The sequence below is a fragment of the Phyllopteryx taeniolatus genome, chromosome 4 (assembly GCF_024500385.1).
Source record: "Phyllopteryx taeniolatus isolate TA_2022b chromosome 4, UOR_Ptae_1.2, whole genome shotgun sequence".
Taxonomy (NCBI): domain Eukaryota; kingdom Metazoa; phylum Chordata; class Actinopteri; order Syngnathiformes; family Syngnathidae; genus Phyllopteryx; species Phyllopteryx taeniolatus.
This window is the reverse complement of record NC_084505.1, coordinates 21,838,752-21,853,171: the sequence shown is the minus strand read 5'-3', so window position 1 is coordinate 21,853,171 and position 14,420 is coordinate 21,838,752. Positions and strand designations below refer to the sequence as shown.

General features: G+C 40.9%; 1 protein-coding gene across 3 annotated transcripts in view; it reads left to right on the top strand.

Annotated features, from left to right (window-relative positions):
• tmem131l (transmembrane 131 like) overlaps nucleotides 1-14,420 on the top strand; it is a 38,441-nt gene that overhangs the window by 6,620 nt on the left and 17,401 nt on the right. For all 3 annotated transcript variants that reach the window (XM_061770590.1, XM_061770589.1, XM_061770588.1), the window contains exons 4-13: nucleotides 8,687-8,758; nucleotides 8,917-9,040; nucleotides 9,116-9,232; nucleotides 10,119-10,223; nucleotides 11,228-11,305; nucleotides 11,414-11,567; nucleotides 12,042-12,100; nucleotides 12,173-12,278; nucleotides 12,352-12,454; nucleotides 14,071-14,215. In XM_061770590.1, coding sequence (XP_061626574.1) covers nucleotides 8,687-8,758; nucleotides 8,917-9,040; nucleotides 9,116-9,232; nucleotides 10,119-10,223; nucleotides 11,228-11,305; nucleotides 11,414-11,567; nucleotides 12,042-12,100; nucleotides 12,173-12,278; nucleotides 12,352-12,454; nucleotides 14,071-14,215 — 1,063 coding nt within the window. The remainder of the gene's footprint in view (nucleotides 1-8,686; nucleotides 8,759-8,916; nucleotides 9,041-9,115; nucleotides 9,233-10,118; nucleotides 10,224-11,227; nucleotides 11,306-11,413; nucleotides 11,568-12,041; nucleotides 12,101-12,172; nucleotides 12,279-12,351; nucleotides 12,455-14,070; nucleotides 14,216-14,420) is intronic.

Sequence of the window (14,420 nt, the reverse complement as noted above, 5' to 3'; positions counted from 1 at the left end):
GTTTCCAAATAACCAAGTTCTTGATTCTTGTTTGACCCATGGTAAGACTGTTTTGAATAGGCAAAAATGCTGACATGTTGCCAAATAAACCATTATACAAGTTATTATTATTTGACCCATGGTAAGACTGTTGTCATAGGTAAATAGGCTGAAATGTTTCCAAATAAGTTTTGGATTCAAATTTGACCCATGGTAAGGCCCTAAGTAATGTTTTGAATAGGCAGACATGCTGGGTTCCAAATAACCAAGTTCTTTATTCTTGTTTTACCCATGGTAAGACTGTTTTGAATAGGAGAAACGGCTGACATGTTTACAAATAAACATGTTCTTGATTCTAATTTGACACATTGGTATGTTTGAAGTCTTTTTGCATATTCCAAATATTTCTCTACCATGATCTGGTGCGCTTTCAGTGTAATTCTGTTTGTAATGGGCCTTCCCCTGTATTCAGGCTCTGTTGTTTATACTGGTGGGTGAAGCAGACGGGGGGGCTTATGAAGCGAGTTTGGGGGCCGTGGGTAAGAGAGAGGCACAGAACAGAATTCCTGACCAATTTTAGAACTCCTTAAAAGAAAATGGAGGGGAGGTCCATCGTTCCCAGCTGCTCCCCCCTGCAAAAGAAAATGTTTTTTTTTCCAGTGGAAATATCAACAGTTCATGATGGTATTTAGCATCACAATGTATCCCTCGGGGCATCTTCTGGATATTCTCATGCACTTCAAATAGGGGTGTACAGTACGTATCTTGGTTTTAAGGTCACGGTTCAAAACTATTTGATTATATGTTATTGTTTGCAAATGTCTTTCTTTTATATGCTAACCCAGGCTCCAAATCCTCATTTCAACCCTAACCTGAGATTGAAGCCTGACTTTGAAACATGAACAGTAGCTTGAAACTCTAATTTTAAACACTAACCCATAACGCAACCCAGTGTCCATTTCATTTAAAAAAAAAAAACACACCTTGGTTTTGTCATACAAGTGTCGAGAAAAGGCCCCTCTGACAACTACTTCTGTTTGACCTACTCCATATTTAGCTAAGACCGCCCCCTTTCCTCTGATTGGTTGCTTGCGAGTAGAAGACCCACCTTTGAGAGCACACGTGTTTGTTATTTTGACAGTGCTGGCTCGGGAGCTGAAGAGGAAGGCGGAGCTCTTAGGTACTGATGTAAATGAGCTTGCGAAATTCAAATTGTCCGATTTCAATTCTCGAGGCAGAAAAACATATGAAACACAGGAATGCCTGGACGATTTTAATTCATATTTCACGTTTATTGAGGCAGCATGGAGACAATATCACATCCAAAATAATAGAAAAAGTTGATTTGGCCAAATATGGGACCTTTAAAACGATATATTTTCCCAAAAACTATCATGATAAACGATATCGTTTTTTTTAATGCCTCTGAAATCGTGAAAAATAAGGCCTGCCTTTATTAATATTTTTTGCTTTTAAATCAATATTGTTGTTGTTATTATTACTATAATTTCCTTTCTTGTCTCTCTGTTAAAACAGTTTTTTTTTGCTCTGTGATATGGATCCCCCTGGGTCTGAATGAAAGAATAAAGAGCTGCAAGACTGTGTGGTGTGGTTGGTCCGCTGAAGACAAGCCCTACACCCACCAATCAAATCTACATTGATGTTCACTGTAGTTAACTACTGGCTGAATAACGTGCGCCACTGAGGCTATGCTTCATGAACAGTTAACTTTCCCGTGTGGGTTAACTGGAGACCAACACACACAACAACTGGGAGCGAAGCACTGATGTTTTAAATGACATCGCCGTGGTGGATTGAGCTGTTTAGGTCCTTGCACAAGGAGCAAGGCTGTGGAAGAGTGTACCAGTCCGCCGGCGTCCCACTAGCGACTAATGACTCAGGCGTCCAACTCTGTCTGTTCACTGTGTGATCCATACGCCGGCTAACCGCAACAATGACAATAAATTGAGTCCACAAAAACTATCTTGGCCATTTTATTTATCAAACGATAAGTCGCTGGAGTAATTATTGTGACAAGCCTACTAACCCACAACCCTTGGTCAGCATGAGCTTGACAGGCCTGCACAGAGTCCTGACCTCAACCCGATAGAACACCTATGGGATGAATTAGAGCGGCGACTGAGAGCCAGGTCTTCTCAGCCAACATATAGTCCTGTGAAAAAGTATTGGCCCCCTTCTCAAATTCTTATTCCCCACTTAGTTTCAAAATCACTATTTAAAAATAGCATTTTAAGTTCACATGGGTTATATTGGTCTGATATTTAACATTGGTTTGATGATGTTAAACAATGTGGGGAAACTATGCAGAAATATAAGAATTTGACAAGGGGTCCTATACTTTTCTCATGGCACTATACAGTATGTGTTGCACTTGTGGAAAAATGGTCCAACATTCCCATAAACACAATCCTACACCTTGGGAAAGCCTTCCCAGAAGAGTTGAAGCTGTTATGGTTGCAAAGGGTGGACCGACGCTATATTAAACCCTATGAATTCAGACGGGGATGTCACCTTAAGTTCATATGCGAGTCAAGGCAGGTGTACGAAAACTTAAGGCAATAGTGTGTATGATTAAAACAGGTGTCGGAGCATCAAACTTGCACCGCAAAGGTTAATCCCACTCTTAACAAGCTATGAAGTGATTCTCGTTTTTATCCAAACCAGCTGAACGGTGCGAGAAGGTGTCTATTTTTAGGAGGAGGTGACAAGCAGCTCATTGACCTCTATGCTTCGCAGACTGCGAGGCCTCTGGTGCCCACGTCATCAGCCACTTGGCTGGGCTGTCGCCACCTAGCCTCCTGAAGACTGCTTTCACTGAGCGCCTTCGTCACTTGTTACTTCACCTAAGACGGGGGTGGGCAAAGTGTGTCCCATTATCAAGGGTCCTGTAATATTTGTCACATTAATTTTGCCCCCCAAGTGAGGAATTCAAATGTATTTTGGATTTACTATTTTCAATTATTTATTATTGTTGTAAATTTCCTCCCACATCCAAAAAAAAACATGTGTGGTAGGTTGATTGAAGACTCTAAATTGCCAGTAGGTGTGAATGTGAGTGCGAATGGTTGTTTGTTTCTATATACCCTGCGATTGGCTGGCGACCGGTTCAGGGTGTGCCCCGCCTCCTGCCTGAAGATAGCTGGGATAGGCTCGAGCAGCCCGCGACCCTAGTGAGGATAAGCGGTAAAGAAAATGGATGGATATAATAAATATAAAATTACTAGTAAAATAGACTCAAAATAAAATGAGTAAGAAGCATTTCAAGGTCCTGGACTGGCTTGGCCAGTCTCCAGATGTGGTTTGTAAAGGGGTTCTCGCGTTATCAAGAAAACCTTTTAAATCTTTGTCCTCTGACGTTTAATTTACCGTTTTTTTAATACAAAAATATTCATAAAACACCTATATTCATAAATTATGATAGCATTAATTATAAATAATTATATATAGAAAATTAGGGAATTATTCAGCATTAAAATAAACTTTTATTCATGTATCACATTTAATAATTGGTTTATTGATTTATTGTAAATATATTACAAAATGACATACATTCACCAATTTAGTATTTATTGTATTTAATAATTGGTTATTTATAAATGAAAATGAATAATCCAATTTAAAATGGATTTATTTTTTTATTTTTTTGACCTCATCTAAATCTACGAATGAGCTGGCTAATCTGTCAATTTTAGAAGCCAAATGTGGCCCTTGAGCACAAACCTTGCCCACCCTTGACCTAAGCTCTTGCCTGAATACTATCCTCTCCCAGGGAGACCCCCCTGTTCCTTGCTTGAGGTCACTGCAAACATTGACTTTATGTGGCTGAGATCCAAGGGATGGGAAGGGGGCTGGGGGATCGAGTAGCGCCAAACATAACGTGTTATTTTTGTACCGCGGCAGTGGACACGACCCTTGCCACTCTCGCCTCACACGTCGAGAGTTAACACTCACGCTGTGTTGCTAACCAAAACAGCGGCACAAATGGGTGGCATCTTCAGTAGAGTTGTCGTAGTGCCTTTGTAGTACCCCTCCCTCCCCAAGCACGCAGGCTACACATGGCCCTCGCAGGCGCATGTTTGGACCAGTGAGTCATTGCACAGGGATGAGGCAGCACAGGAACAGCGACGTAGAGTGCTTTAGACGACTGTAGAAGAAAGAAAGAAAAAAAACTTAATATGGGCTAATTCCAAACCCTAACCATAGGTCGCATCCCTAATTTGAAATCCTAACCCTGTCTTAAAAGCCGACTTTTAAACCCTAGCCCTGGTCTTTGACCCTAACACAGACTTGAAACCCAAATGCAGTCATAAAACCCACATTTGAGACCCACTTTATAACCCTATGCAAGGCTTCAAACTTGAATTTGAAACTCTAATTTTAAACCCAAACTTTTGTTTGTAACATGGACCAATCCCATGCTTGAACCCCTCATTTGAAACCCCAACCCTGGTTTGAAACCCCACTTTAAATCCCTACCAATGGGCTTGAAACCGCAATTGGAAACCTACCCTTGACTTTAAATCCTACTTTGAAACTCAAATCAGGCTAGAAACCCTAATTGGAAACCCTGTCTTGAAACCTCAATTCAAAGCTCCAACTTGAAACCCTAACCCCCCACCTTCAATCTTAACTTCAAACTAGAACCCTATGATGAAATGCTACTTTGAAACCTTAATCCAAGCTTGAAACCTAAACTTTTGTTTGAACCATTGACCTAAGCTTGAAACCCTAACCTCATCTTGAAACCTTAATGTGAAACCCCTACTTTGAAACTCTGACCTTTGTTTGAAAACCTGTCCAAGGCTTGAAACCCTAATTTGAAACACTAATAGGAGCTTGAAACCAAGACCAATGCTTAAAATCCTATTTGAAACCCCAATCTTGTCTTAAAACTCATGAACTAATTCAAAACCCTAAATTTGTATTAAACACTAACGTGAAACCCCTGAGCCTTGTTTAAATCCCTAACTTGACACCTTAACTGTTGTGCATGACTGTCGCATCGTAGCTGTGGCTGCAAGGTGGATTGTCTCTGTGCAAGATCGCTATGATTTTTCTTTTTTTTTCTTATATCAGAAGGGAGCAAAAAGTCTCCCTTTTCCGTCTCAACTTGAGCCTGTTCCCTTGTTGACATCAGTTCACGCCTCAGCATTGTGATAGTAGCAGTCCTTACTGCTTGTGTTGGATTACTGTCAGTTACAAGGAACTGTTTTTACTTTCATTTTCCACCCAGACAGTGGTTCTTGGGCTAGCCATTTAAAATGGGGGATATACAAGTGGATAGCTGACGACATGGGCAGCCAGTCCCCCCGCCCCACTCACCCTTGTGTGCATTTCTAACCATGTTTGGACTGCTGTTTTAGGGAAGTGCCAGTGAAGTAACTGTGGAGCTGCACTGACTGTATGCAACGCATTATTAGTCGCTATTCGTGAGATCAGCAAATTCCAGCTGACTGACTGTATTTCGCAATGGCCCTTGGCACTGTGTACTCCGCTTCGTTGTCAAATTTACCTGAAAGCTCGTGGTAATGCCGTAAACCAAGAAACTAATTTTCAGAAGTATTAGATACCAATGGAGAAAAATAAACAAAAAAAATAATAATGTGAGGCCGATAATATCAGTTGAACGCAGGAGTCTTTCAACTTCTTTGCAAAAGGCTGTTTTAAAAAATTGTGGCAAGCTTTAGTGGGCCAGATAAAATGACACAGAAGGCCATATCTGGCCCACGGGCTTTCCGATTGACACGAGTGCTGTAACAAGTTACTGTACTGTCGAGGTTATCTTTTGTGCTGTCCCAAGTCCCAGTGGGGGAATATTGGCCACCTGTTGGCCGTAAAGCACGTTTATGATATGGTCTGTTTCCTGTGATTGTTTTGTCCGTGCTATAAACAGCAGAGTGCATGAGCGGCGTACGTCGCTGGAGGAAACGCCCCGGTTGGCGGTCTCGAATTACAAGCTGTTAGCATGCCTCAGCTACTGTCTTCATTTCACCTTTCATTTGACTAACAGCTGCACATCGATTTGGTTTAAAGCAGCAGTTAAAAGTGTTTGTGAAGTGTTATTACATTTTTAGCCACTGTGCTAAATGCAAATCTTCAATAAAAGTGTGCTTGTGAGGTGGAAAGGCATGGTCATAGGCTAAAAAGACAAGCATGAATGCTAAAGGTGAAATTATAGCAAATTGTTTGAAAGGGGTCAGATTCAACTCTTGGGCCAGACTATTGGCAATACAGACCAATAACTGATCTTGGCCAAGCTACCTAAACTTGTCTGTCATATTGCAGTCAAATAATTTCCTTGTACTGGATCCAAAAAAAAAATTTCCCATTGGAAAATCATGATAACGCTTGTTAAAAATAATCAAGACGAAACTTTTGGCCCATATTGTATGCAATAAACATCGATTGGCTAATAGTGACGAGGTCTCAGGCTAAACAGCTATTGAATCCTAAAATAAGCTGTTTTTATTTTCAAGGTGTTACTTTTATGTGATATTGCAATGAATTGCAATTGCATTAAAGGGAGTAAAAGGCGCAACTGATTAAAAAAAAAAAAAAAAAAAAAAAATTGTTAACTGACAAGAACGAGGTCTGGTGTGAGGCTAAAAAGCCAAGCTAATGAATTCAAAGATAAAGTTATAAATACAAAATCTTGGTCCAGACTGCATGCAATTAACATGGATTGAAGTGGCAAAGGCATGGTCTGGTCTTTGCTAAAAAGCCACACTAATGAATGCTAAGCTAAGCCAAGCTACATGTATTTTTCTGCATCACAACACATCTTGAAATAAATATATATTGCATTAAAAGGAATAAAATGTAATAAAAATGAATTAACTAACTCAGATAAGTTGTGGTCTTAGGTTGAAACGCCATGCCAATGAATGCGCTTGACTAAGCTGTGCTAAGCCAAGCTGACATAACTTGACTGTCTTGGTCTGAACATTGTCTGAGCATATTACAGTTTCTTTGAACAGTAGTAACCTTAGAGCCAATGCTAGTGGGCTAACACACAAGCACCAATGCTAGTGTGCTAACACGCAAGCGTTCATGCTAGGGTGCTAACACTTTAGCATTGGTGCTAAGAACACTAAAATTGGTGCTAGCACAATAAAAATAATCGTCATTAAAAGCCAGTCTAGTTTTGAAGTTGTCAGGCAATGTTTAGCCCTTTGTACTTGTTTTATTTTAGTCCGCTTCTTCTACGTCGCACACATCCCATCCTAACTTTTTTCTCAGAGAGGGACTGTTCAGCAGCTGCGTCCATCAACAAAATTTGACCCAGTTTTACACACACGTATAGTTGCTAATGCGCGCGCACGTGCACACACTCTCACACACACACACACACATACAAACTGGTGCCAATCAGCTGCTGTTTCCCACATCTCATTAGCACTGGATATCGCACACCCTCTCACAAATAAGATCTACGCAGAAGTGTGACTGCGCTGACGTTTCTCAGGATTACGTGTCATTTATTTTTGGCCTTCCCATGAAACTGTCCAACGTCACCATGTTTTTAATGAGGTGCAAGGAAGTCCTTTTTGGTTTTGTTTTTTTCCCCCGCACACCGACATGCAGTACGGGCTTCTAACATACTGATAGTCAGTATGTGGACATCCATTTTCTGTACTGCTTATCCTCACAAGGGTCGCGGGAGTGCTGGAGCCTATCCCAGCTATCTTCGGGCGAGAGGCGGCGTACATGCTGAACTGGTCGCCAGCCAATCGCAGGGCACATTTAAGCAAACACCCATTTGCACTCACATCTACGGGCAATTTAGAGTCCTCAGTCAACCTAGCATGCATGTTTTTGGGATGTGGGAGGAAACCGGAGTACCCGGAGAAAACCCACGCAAGCACGGGGAGAACATGCAAACGCCGCACAGGCGGGGCCGGGATTTGAACCCCAGTCCTCAGAACTGTGTGGCAGATTTGCTCACCAGTTTTCCACCGTGCCGCTGAGTATGTGAACATGTATGCCGAGATTATACCTGCCAAGTATATACAATACATGATTTGCACAGCTGAGCATTAGATCTTTAGAAAAGAATAGGTAAAAGTTTTATTGCTGGCCTTATTTTTATTATTTTCTGATTATACATACACCTTTTTTTATGTGCTCTGGCATCATATAGGCAATGTAACCCTCATATGTTGTGGGTGAAATTAGCTCATGTTAAGATCATGTAAGTAAAATAATTCAAAAATGTAGAAAAAGAAATAGCATAAAACTGACTTTAATTTTGTTTTATTATCCATCCATCCATTTTCTGAGCCGCTTCTCCTCACAAGGGTCGCGGGAGTGCTGGAGCCTATCCCAGCTATCATCGGGCAGGAGGCGGGGTACAGCCTGAACTGGTTGCCAGCCAATGGCAGGGCACACATAAACAAACAACCATTCACACTCACATTCACACCTAGGGGCAATTTAGAGACTTCAATTAACCTACCGTGCATGTTTTTGGGATGTGGGAGGAAACCGGAGTCCCCGGAGAAAACCCACGTAGGCACGGGGAGAACATGCAAACTCCACACAGGCAGGGCTGGGAATTTAACCCCAGTCCTCAGAACTGTGAGGCAGACGCTCTAACCAGTCGTCCACCGTGCCGCTTGTTTTATGATATAATTTTCATTATTTTTTAATGTGCTGTGCATTTAATGTTGTTCCTTCTCTCTAACAGCTCCTCTCTATTTAATGTGGAGAATGGGAGACCGTTGCATTTCCAGCCAGCGGTGTTAATGTTCGGAAATCAGTGAGTACCAGGCTCTGTGCTGTGATGTGACGTATAGATGAATTTAACACACGCAATGTGATGTGTCAAACCCAATGCAACGCAATTTTGGAGCTTCTGAACTTGAACTTGTGCATCTGTGGCGACCTATCACTCAGCGTCCACTGTCTTTTTTGCAGGCCGCTGGGGCTGCCGAGAGCCGAAACCATACATGTACACAACCCCAACCAGGAAGTTCCTGTGACGTTGCTGTCCATGTTTACATCCAGCAGGCACTTTTACATACCTTCCTTCCACAGAAGAGTAAGTGTGTGTGGAATATCATGTTGACTCACCATTCTCTGGCCTCTTGAAAGAACATTTTATTTTTTGTTCCAGGTGATCCCACCTAGAGGGAAAACATCTTTTAAACTAATTTTCCTCCCATCTGAGGAGGGCAACGTAGAAAACACATTATTTATAAACACGTCAGCCCACGGGCTGCTTTCATATCAGGTCAGTGGATTTTTGCATGCTTTTTAAAAAATACAGTATGTGACAGCTTTAGATGGATTTATACTTAATATTATTATGCAAGACTTCAACAAACCACACGAGACTTAAGCTCAGTGAGCATCAAAAGGATCAACTCTGCAAATCTTTAGGTTTTCATTCACGATGCCACCACTGAAGGGTACCAGGAACGATAGCCATAAAACCGAAATTGTGTCTGGCTACTAAATATGAGCCATACGTCACGAAAAACCAATTACAGTCGCATATTAATTTAACCAAGCTGTGAATACACTTGTAATACGCTTTGCAAATACTTTATTTCACTGTAGTAAACCAGTTCAGTTGATCCACTCCAGCTGGTTAGGTTGCTCTATCAGTGTTTGTAAAAGTAGTTGTTTCTGTACCACGCCAAGTTTCTCTCACCTAAATGTAGATGTTAGCATTCTCAGATAATGCTCATTTGGTGGTGGAATGGAACCATTTTTACCGATGAGAACACAACTGTTAGGATTCCGAGCTAACTGTCATCTGCCCGGAGAACCAGATTCAGCCACAAGAATGTTAACTGCATGATTGTGAGACAGAACACACGTATCAATAAGAATGTTGACTTGGCCTTTCTAACTCCAAAACCAAATATGGTTTTAATTTGCGTTAACCTGTAGAACTCAAGACCAAATCTACCTTAATATTTTAGCATTAGAATCTTGCTTATGTTAGCCTTAAAATGTTAGCATTCAAAGATAACTTGCCTCAGCCTTTAGGACTCAAGAACCAACTCTACCGTAGTATATAACAAATAGATTTGGCGATGGTTACGTCCCTCGTGATTTCTATAGCCATACAAGTGTAAAAATAGTGAGCCGCTGTTTGTTGTTTCTCCCAGGTCTTTGGTGTGGGTGTCCACCAGGGCTCGTTAAAGTCTGTCCAACGGAAGGACAGTCTACTGGTTTTCCCTCACATACAGAGTATCAAGTTGACCCAAACTCAGGTATGCGTTCATCTGCGTTGGAAATGGTGGGTTTTCGAAAACACACACGTAATGTTTTCTACATTCGCAAAGAGCTATGAAATTATTTAAACTTTCTTGATATATTTTGCATTGATTAAGATGTTTTTATGATATATCGTATTTATTAACGTTTATTTATTAAAAATACATTGTAAATATTTTATTGAATTCTTTTTATCTATAAAACAGTTATCTATTAAAATATAATTTTTATTTAATGAAATATGTGAACATTTTGATTGAAAAATATGTTATTAAGTTAATTCACTTAAATAATTAAATATTTAATAAATATTTATTTGGTACATGTTTTGTAGGGCGGCACGGTGGGCGACTGGTTAGAGCGTCAGCCTCACAGTTCTGAGGACCGGGGTTCAATCCCCGGCCCCGCCTGTGTGGAGTTTGCATGTTCTCCCCGTGCCTGCGTGGGTTTTCTCCGGGCACTCCGGTTTCCGCCCACATCCCAAAAACATGCATTAATTGGAGACGCTAAATTGCCCATAGGTGTGACTCTGAGTGCGAATGGTTGTTTGTTTGTATGTGCCCTGCGATTGGCTGGCAACCAGTTCAGGGTGTACCCCGCCTTCTGCCCGATGATAGCTGGGATAGGCTCCAGCACGCCTGCGACCCGCGTGAGGAGAAGCAGCTCAGAAAATGGATAGATGGATGTTTTGTAGCCAATATATTCGTAAATAAAATATAAAATGTGATTTACATATTTTATTGATTGCACTATTTATTTTTATGTTTTATTTATTTTTGGTATTGAATTGATTGTTTTTGTTTTTTTAATTAAAATATTAAATTTTTCCAAGCAGTTGACTGCAGTCACTAAAGTAACTACAGCTTATTTTTTTTGTACAAATAAAACCCTCACCCCTGATATATGCCTCCCTGTGTTTTCAGTGAAGTAAATAAAGATCAATACACAATTTGCAGAAATACACGATATAAACATGAGTGTCTGTTTGTTTCTCCCTCAGGAAGATGTGTCCAACATCACCATACTGGGTCTAGTGCTCGAGTGCAGCCTCCCCAAGAGTTTTTTCATGAATTCACAAGTATGTTCTGTGTCCATATTATTGTCGCTCCTCTGGAAGAAAAGTGCTTACAGTATTCTTATGGTTGGGAAGCCTCAGCAACTCCTTCCTTCCCCCCCCCCCTCTTAGGGTTCCTGCCTCCAGAGCGAGGAGCACCTCAGCCTGCAGATGGACCTGTCGGCACGTGGTGACCAGCCCGCCGACCTGGACAAGCTCAAGCCTTACGTCATTGAGCACATCCTGTTGCTGCTAGTGGCCCCTGCTGCTGGACTAGCAGCAGTAGGTGGGTCTTGCCTTGTCACGCCTAGTAAAATAAATTCATAGCACTGTATTTATTCAAATGATATCGTTTTTTGAGGCGGCGGAGTGGACGACTGGTTAGCACATCTGCCTCGCAGTTCTGAAGGGATATTCACTGTTTAACCTGTGGCTTTGTGCCTGTGAATATTCTCATTCATCCTGGTCATTTAATCCTCAGGGCATTGAATTTATCGCAACTGGACTGTTCTGGTTGTCTTCGAAGACGTTTAGCCTCTCTAGGCTAGTCTGTCCTAACTACGGCTTTTTGCGTGAACTGATGAAGCCTGCTCGGATGAGAGGCAAAACATCTTTCCACCCAAAGACAGCTCTCTGGCTTTCTTACTCCTATAAGTCTGTGTGTTAACAGGCGGTTTGAACTGGAATATTTGGTTCCATTTGTACTGAATTTGTTTTAACGTGTCATTTTTTTGGTATCGTCTTTTCATTTCTGCCACAGGGGAACCAAAAATAGGAGTTTATATGCAAAATTCCGGAAGCAAAAGGCTCCATATAAAGGTGAGTTGGATGTGTTTTTGACTTGTTATAAATAGAAATGTATGTATGACAGTCTGTTTTAAATCCACCAAGGACATGCAGGTGCTGTCCAAAGTGGAAGCCAGTCTTGAAATAAATCGAGTTGTTCTGCGATCAGAAGCGAAAAACTTTACTGAAGTGGCCACCCTCACCTGCAGAGGTAAACCTTTTTAAGCCACCGTAGTGTCCTGTTCACTGTTTATTTACCATACTGTTTTTGTGTGTGATTCCAGGTTCTATGCCAGGCCACGGAAGGAAATGTGTTAGTCATATCAGTTTAAAGGTTCTCGGCACCCAGATGACCCACAACCTGGCCGGATTACATATCACACACAGGTAATAATGACACATTTGACAAATGAAAGGGTGTCAGCAGACTCTCAAAATCCTTACATTGTCTTTTTTAAGGCCCTAATTATCCTTGAAAAATGTCAGTTAAACCTTCAATCTGCTGTTCGGAGGTCTTACCACCGACACAATATTTTGCAATTGTGTGATTTTCTTGGATTTTTAATTATTCATGATAACCACTACCTTGCTTAATAGAAATAAACAAAACTACTAGAAATAATTTGGTTATCAAATGCTCCGTGATGCTCAGGAGCATGCACAATGACAATGTACAATCATATAATTAATGCAATAGCTCCATTCTCCAATTATTCATGATAACCCGCTATTTGCTGAATGTCATGTGACCAAAGCTGGAAAACAAGTTAGCGGACTTCCTGTGTATACGGTGCTAAAGAGCATAACTACCAGATGATGACATGACGGTTTGAAGCCGAACTTGCTAAAATTGAGTTTTCTTTATGGCTGGTGTCTTTCAGGCAAAGGCTAAACACATGCATATTCTTTATTTATACAAATGTGATGTGATATACAGTGGGTATGGAAAGTATTCAGACCCCCATCAATTTTTCACTCTTTGTTATATTGACGCCATTTGCTAAAATCATTGAAGTTGATTTTTTTCCTCATTAATGTAAACACAGCACCCCATATTGACAGAAAAAAAACTGAATTGTTGAAATTTGTGCAGATTTATTAAAAAAGAAAAATTGAAATATCACACAGTCATAAGTATTCAGACCTTTTGCTAAGTATTCCGCAAAAGCACCCTTTTGAGCTAACACAGCCATGAGTCTTCTTGTGAAGTTTTTCACACCTGGATAGGAACCTTAAGTGCATCAGATTTTTTTTGTGTAACCTTGGTCAGATCTGTGCCTTGCCACAATTCTGTCTCTGAGCTCTTCAGGCAGTTCCTTTGACCTCATGATTCTCATTTGCTCTGACATGCACTGTGAGCTGTAAGGTCTCATATAGACAGGTGTGTGGCTTTCCTAATCAAGTCCAATCAGTATAATCAAACACAGCTGGACTCCAATGAAGGTGTAGAACCATTTCAAGGATGATCAGAACAAATGGATAGCACCCAAGTTAAATATATGAGTCTCAAAGGGTCTGAATACTTACGGCTGTGTGGTATTTCAGTTTCTCTTTTTTAATAAATCTGCAATTTCGTTGGTTTTTTTCTGTCAATATGGGGTGCTGGGTGTACATTAATGAGGGGAAAAAAGGAACTTAAATAATTTTAGAAAATGGCTGCAATATAACAAAGATTGAAACATTTACAGGGGTCTGAATACTTTACGTACCCACTGTACGTAAACACAAATAAAGCCTAACCATTGGATCTTGTCGTCTTTGATGGCTCTGTGGTGCCATCTTGTGTTTAAAAAAAAAAAAGACATTGCATACATTTAAAGTTCCTGCAGGTTCTTTGTGCCGGTCTCCTGCTATAGGGTTCCGCCATTTACCCGTGCCGGAAGGAAGCGCTTTCACCTGTTTTGCCGAATGCAAAAGTGGCTTGCGCTTACACCAGACTGCCTCATAGCAGAATGGAAATCAACATTATATCTATTATATCTGTTCTTTATACCTGGTTGTAGGTGGAGCACGGAGGACCTGTCCAGCCTTTTCCAAGTGAAACAAAAAACTACAGAGGAGGTGGATCTGTGGCTGACCAACCCCTTCACGTTGCCACTCACTGTGACGAGCGTCAGCCTCTCACACAAAGTGCAGGGGGCGATTAAGGTACACGATTTAAAAAGGAATGTTAAACCAGTGTATCACAGGGATACATTCCCACTCACGATAGCTGAAAATCTGTGATAAGGAGAGAATATAATTTTTTACATATAGTTTGACACCCCCCACATACACACACGCACACACACACACACACACACACCAGGTTTTAACATACTTCTTTGAACATACTTTTTAAAAGTATGTCACT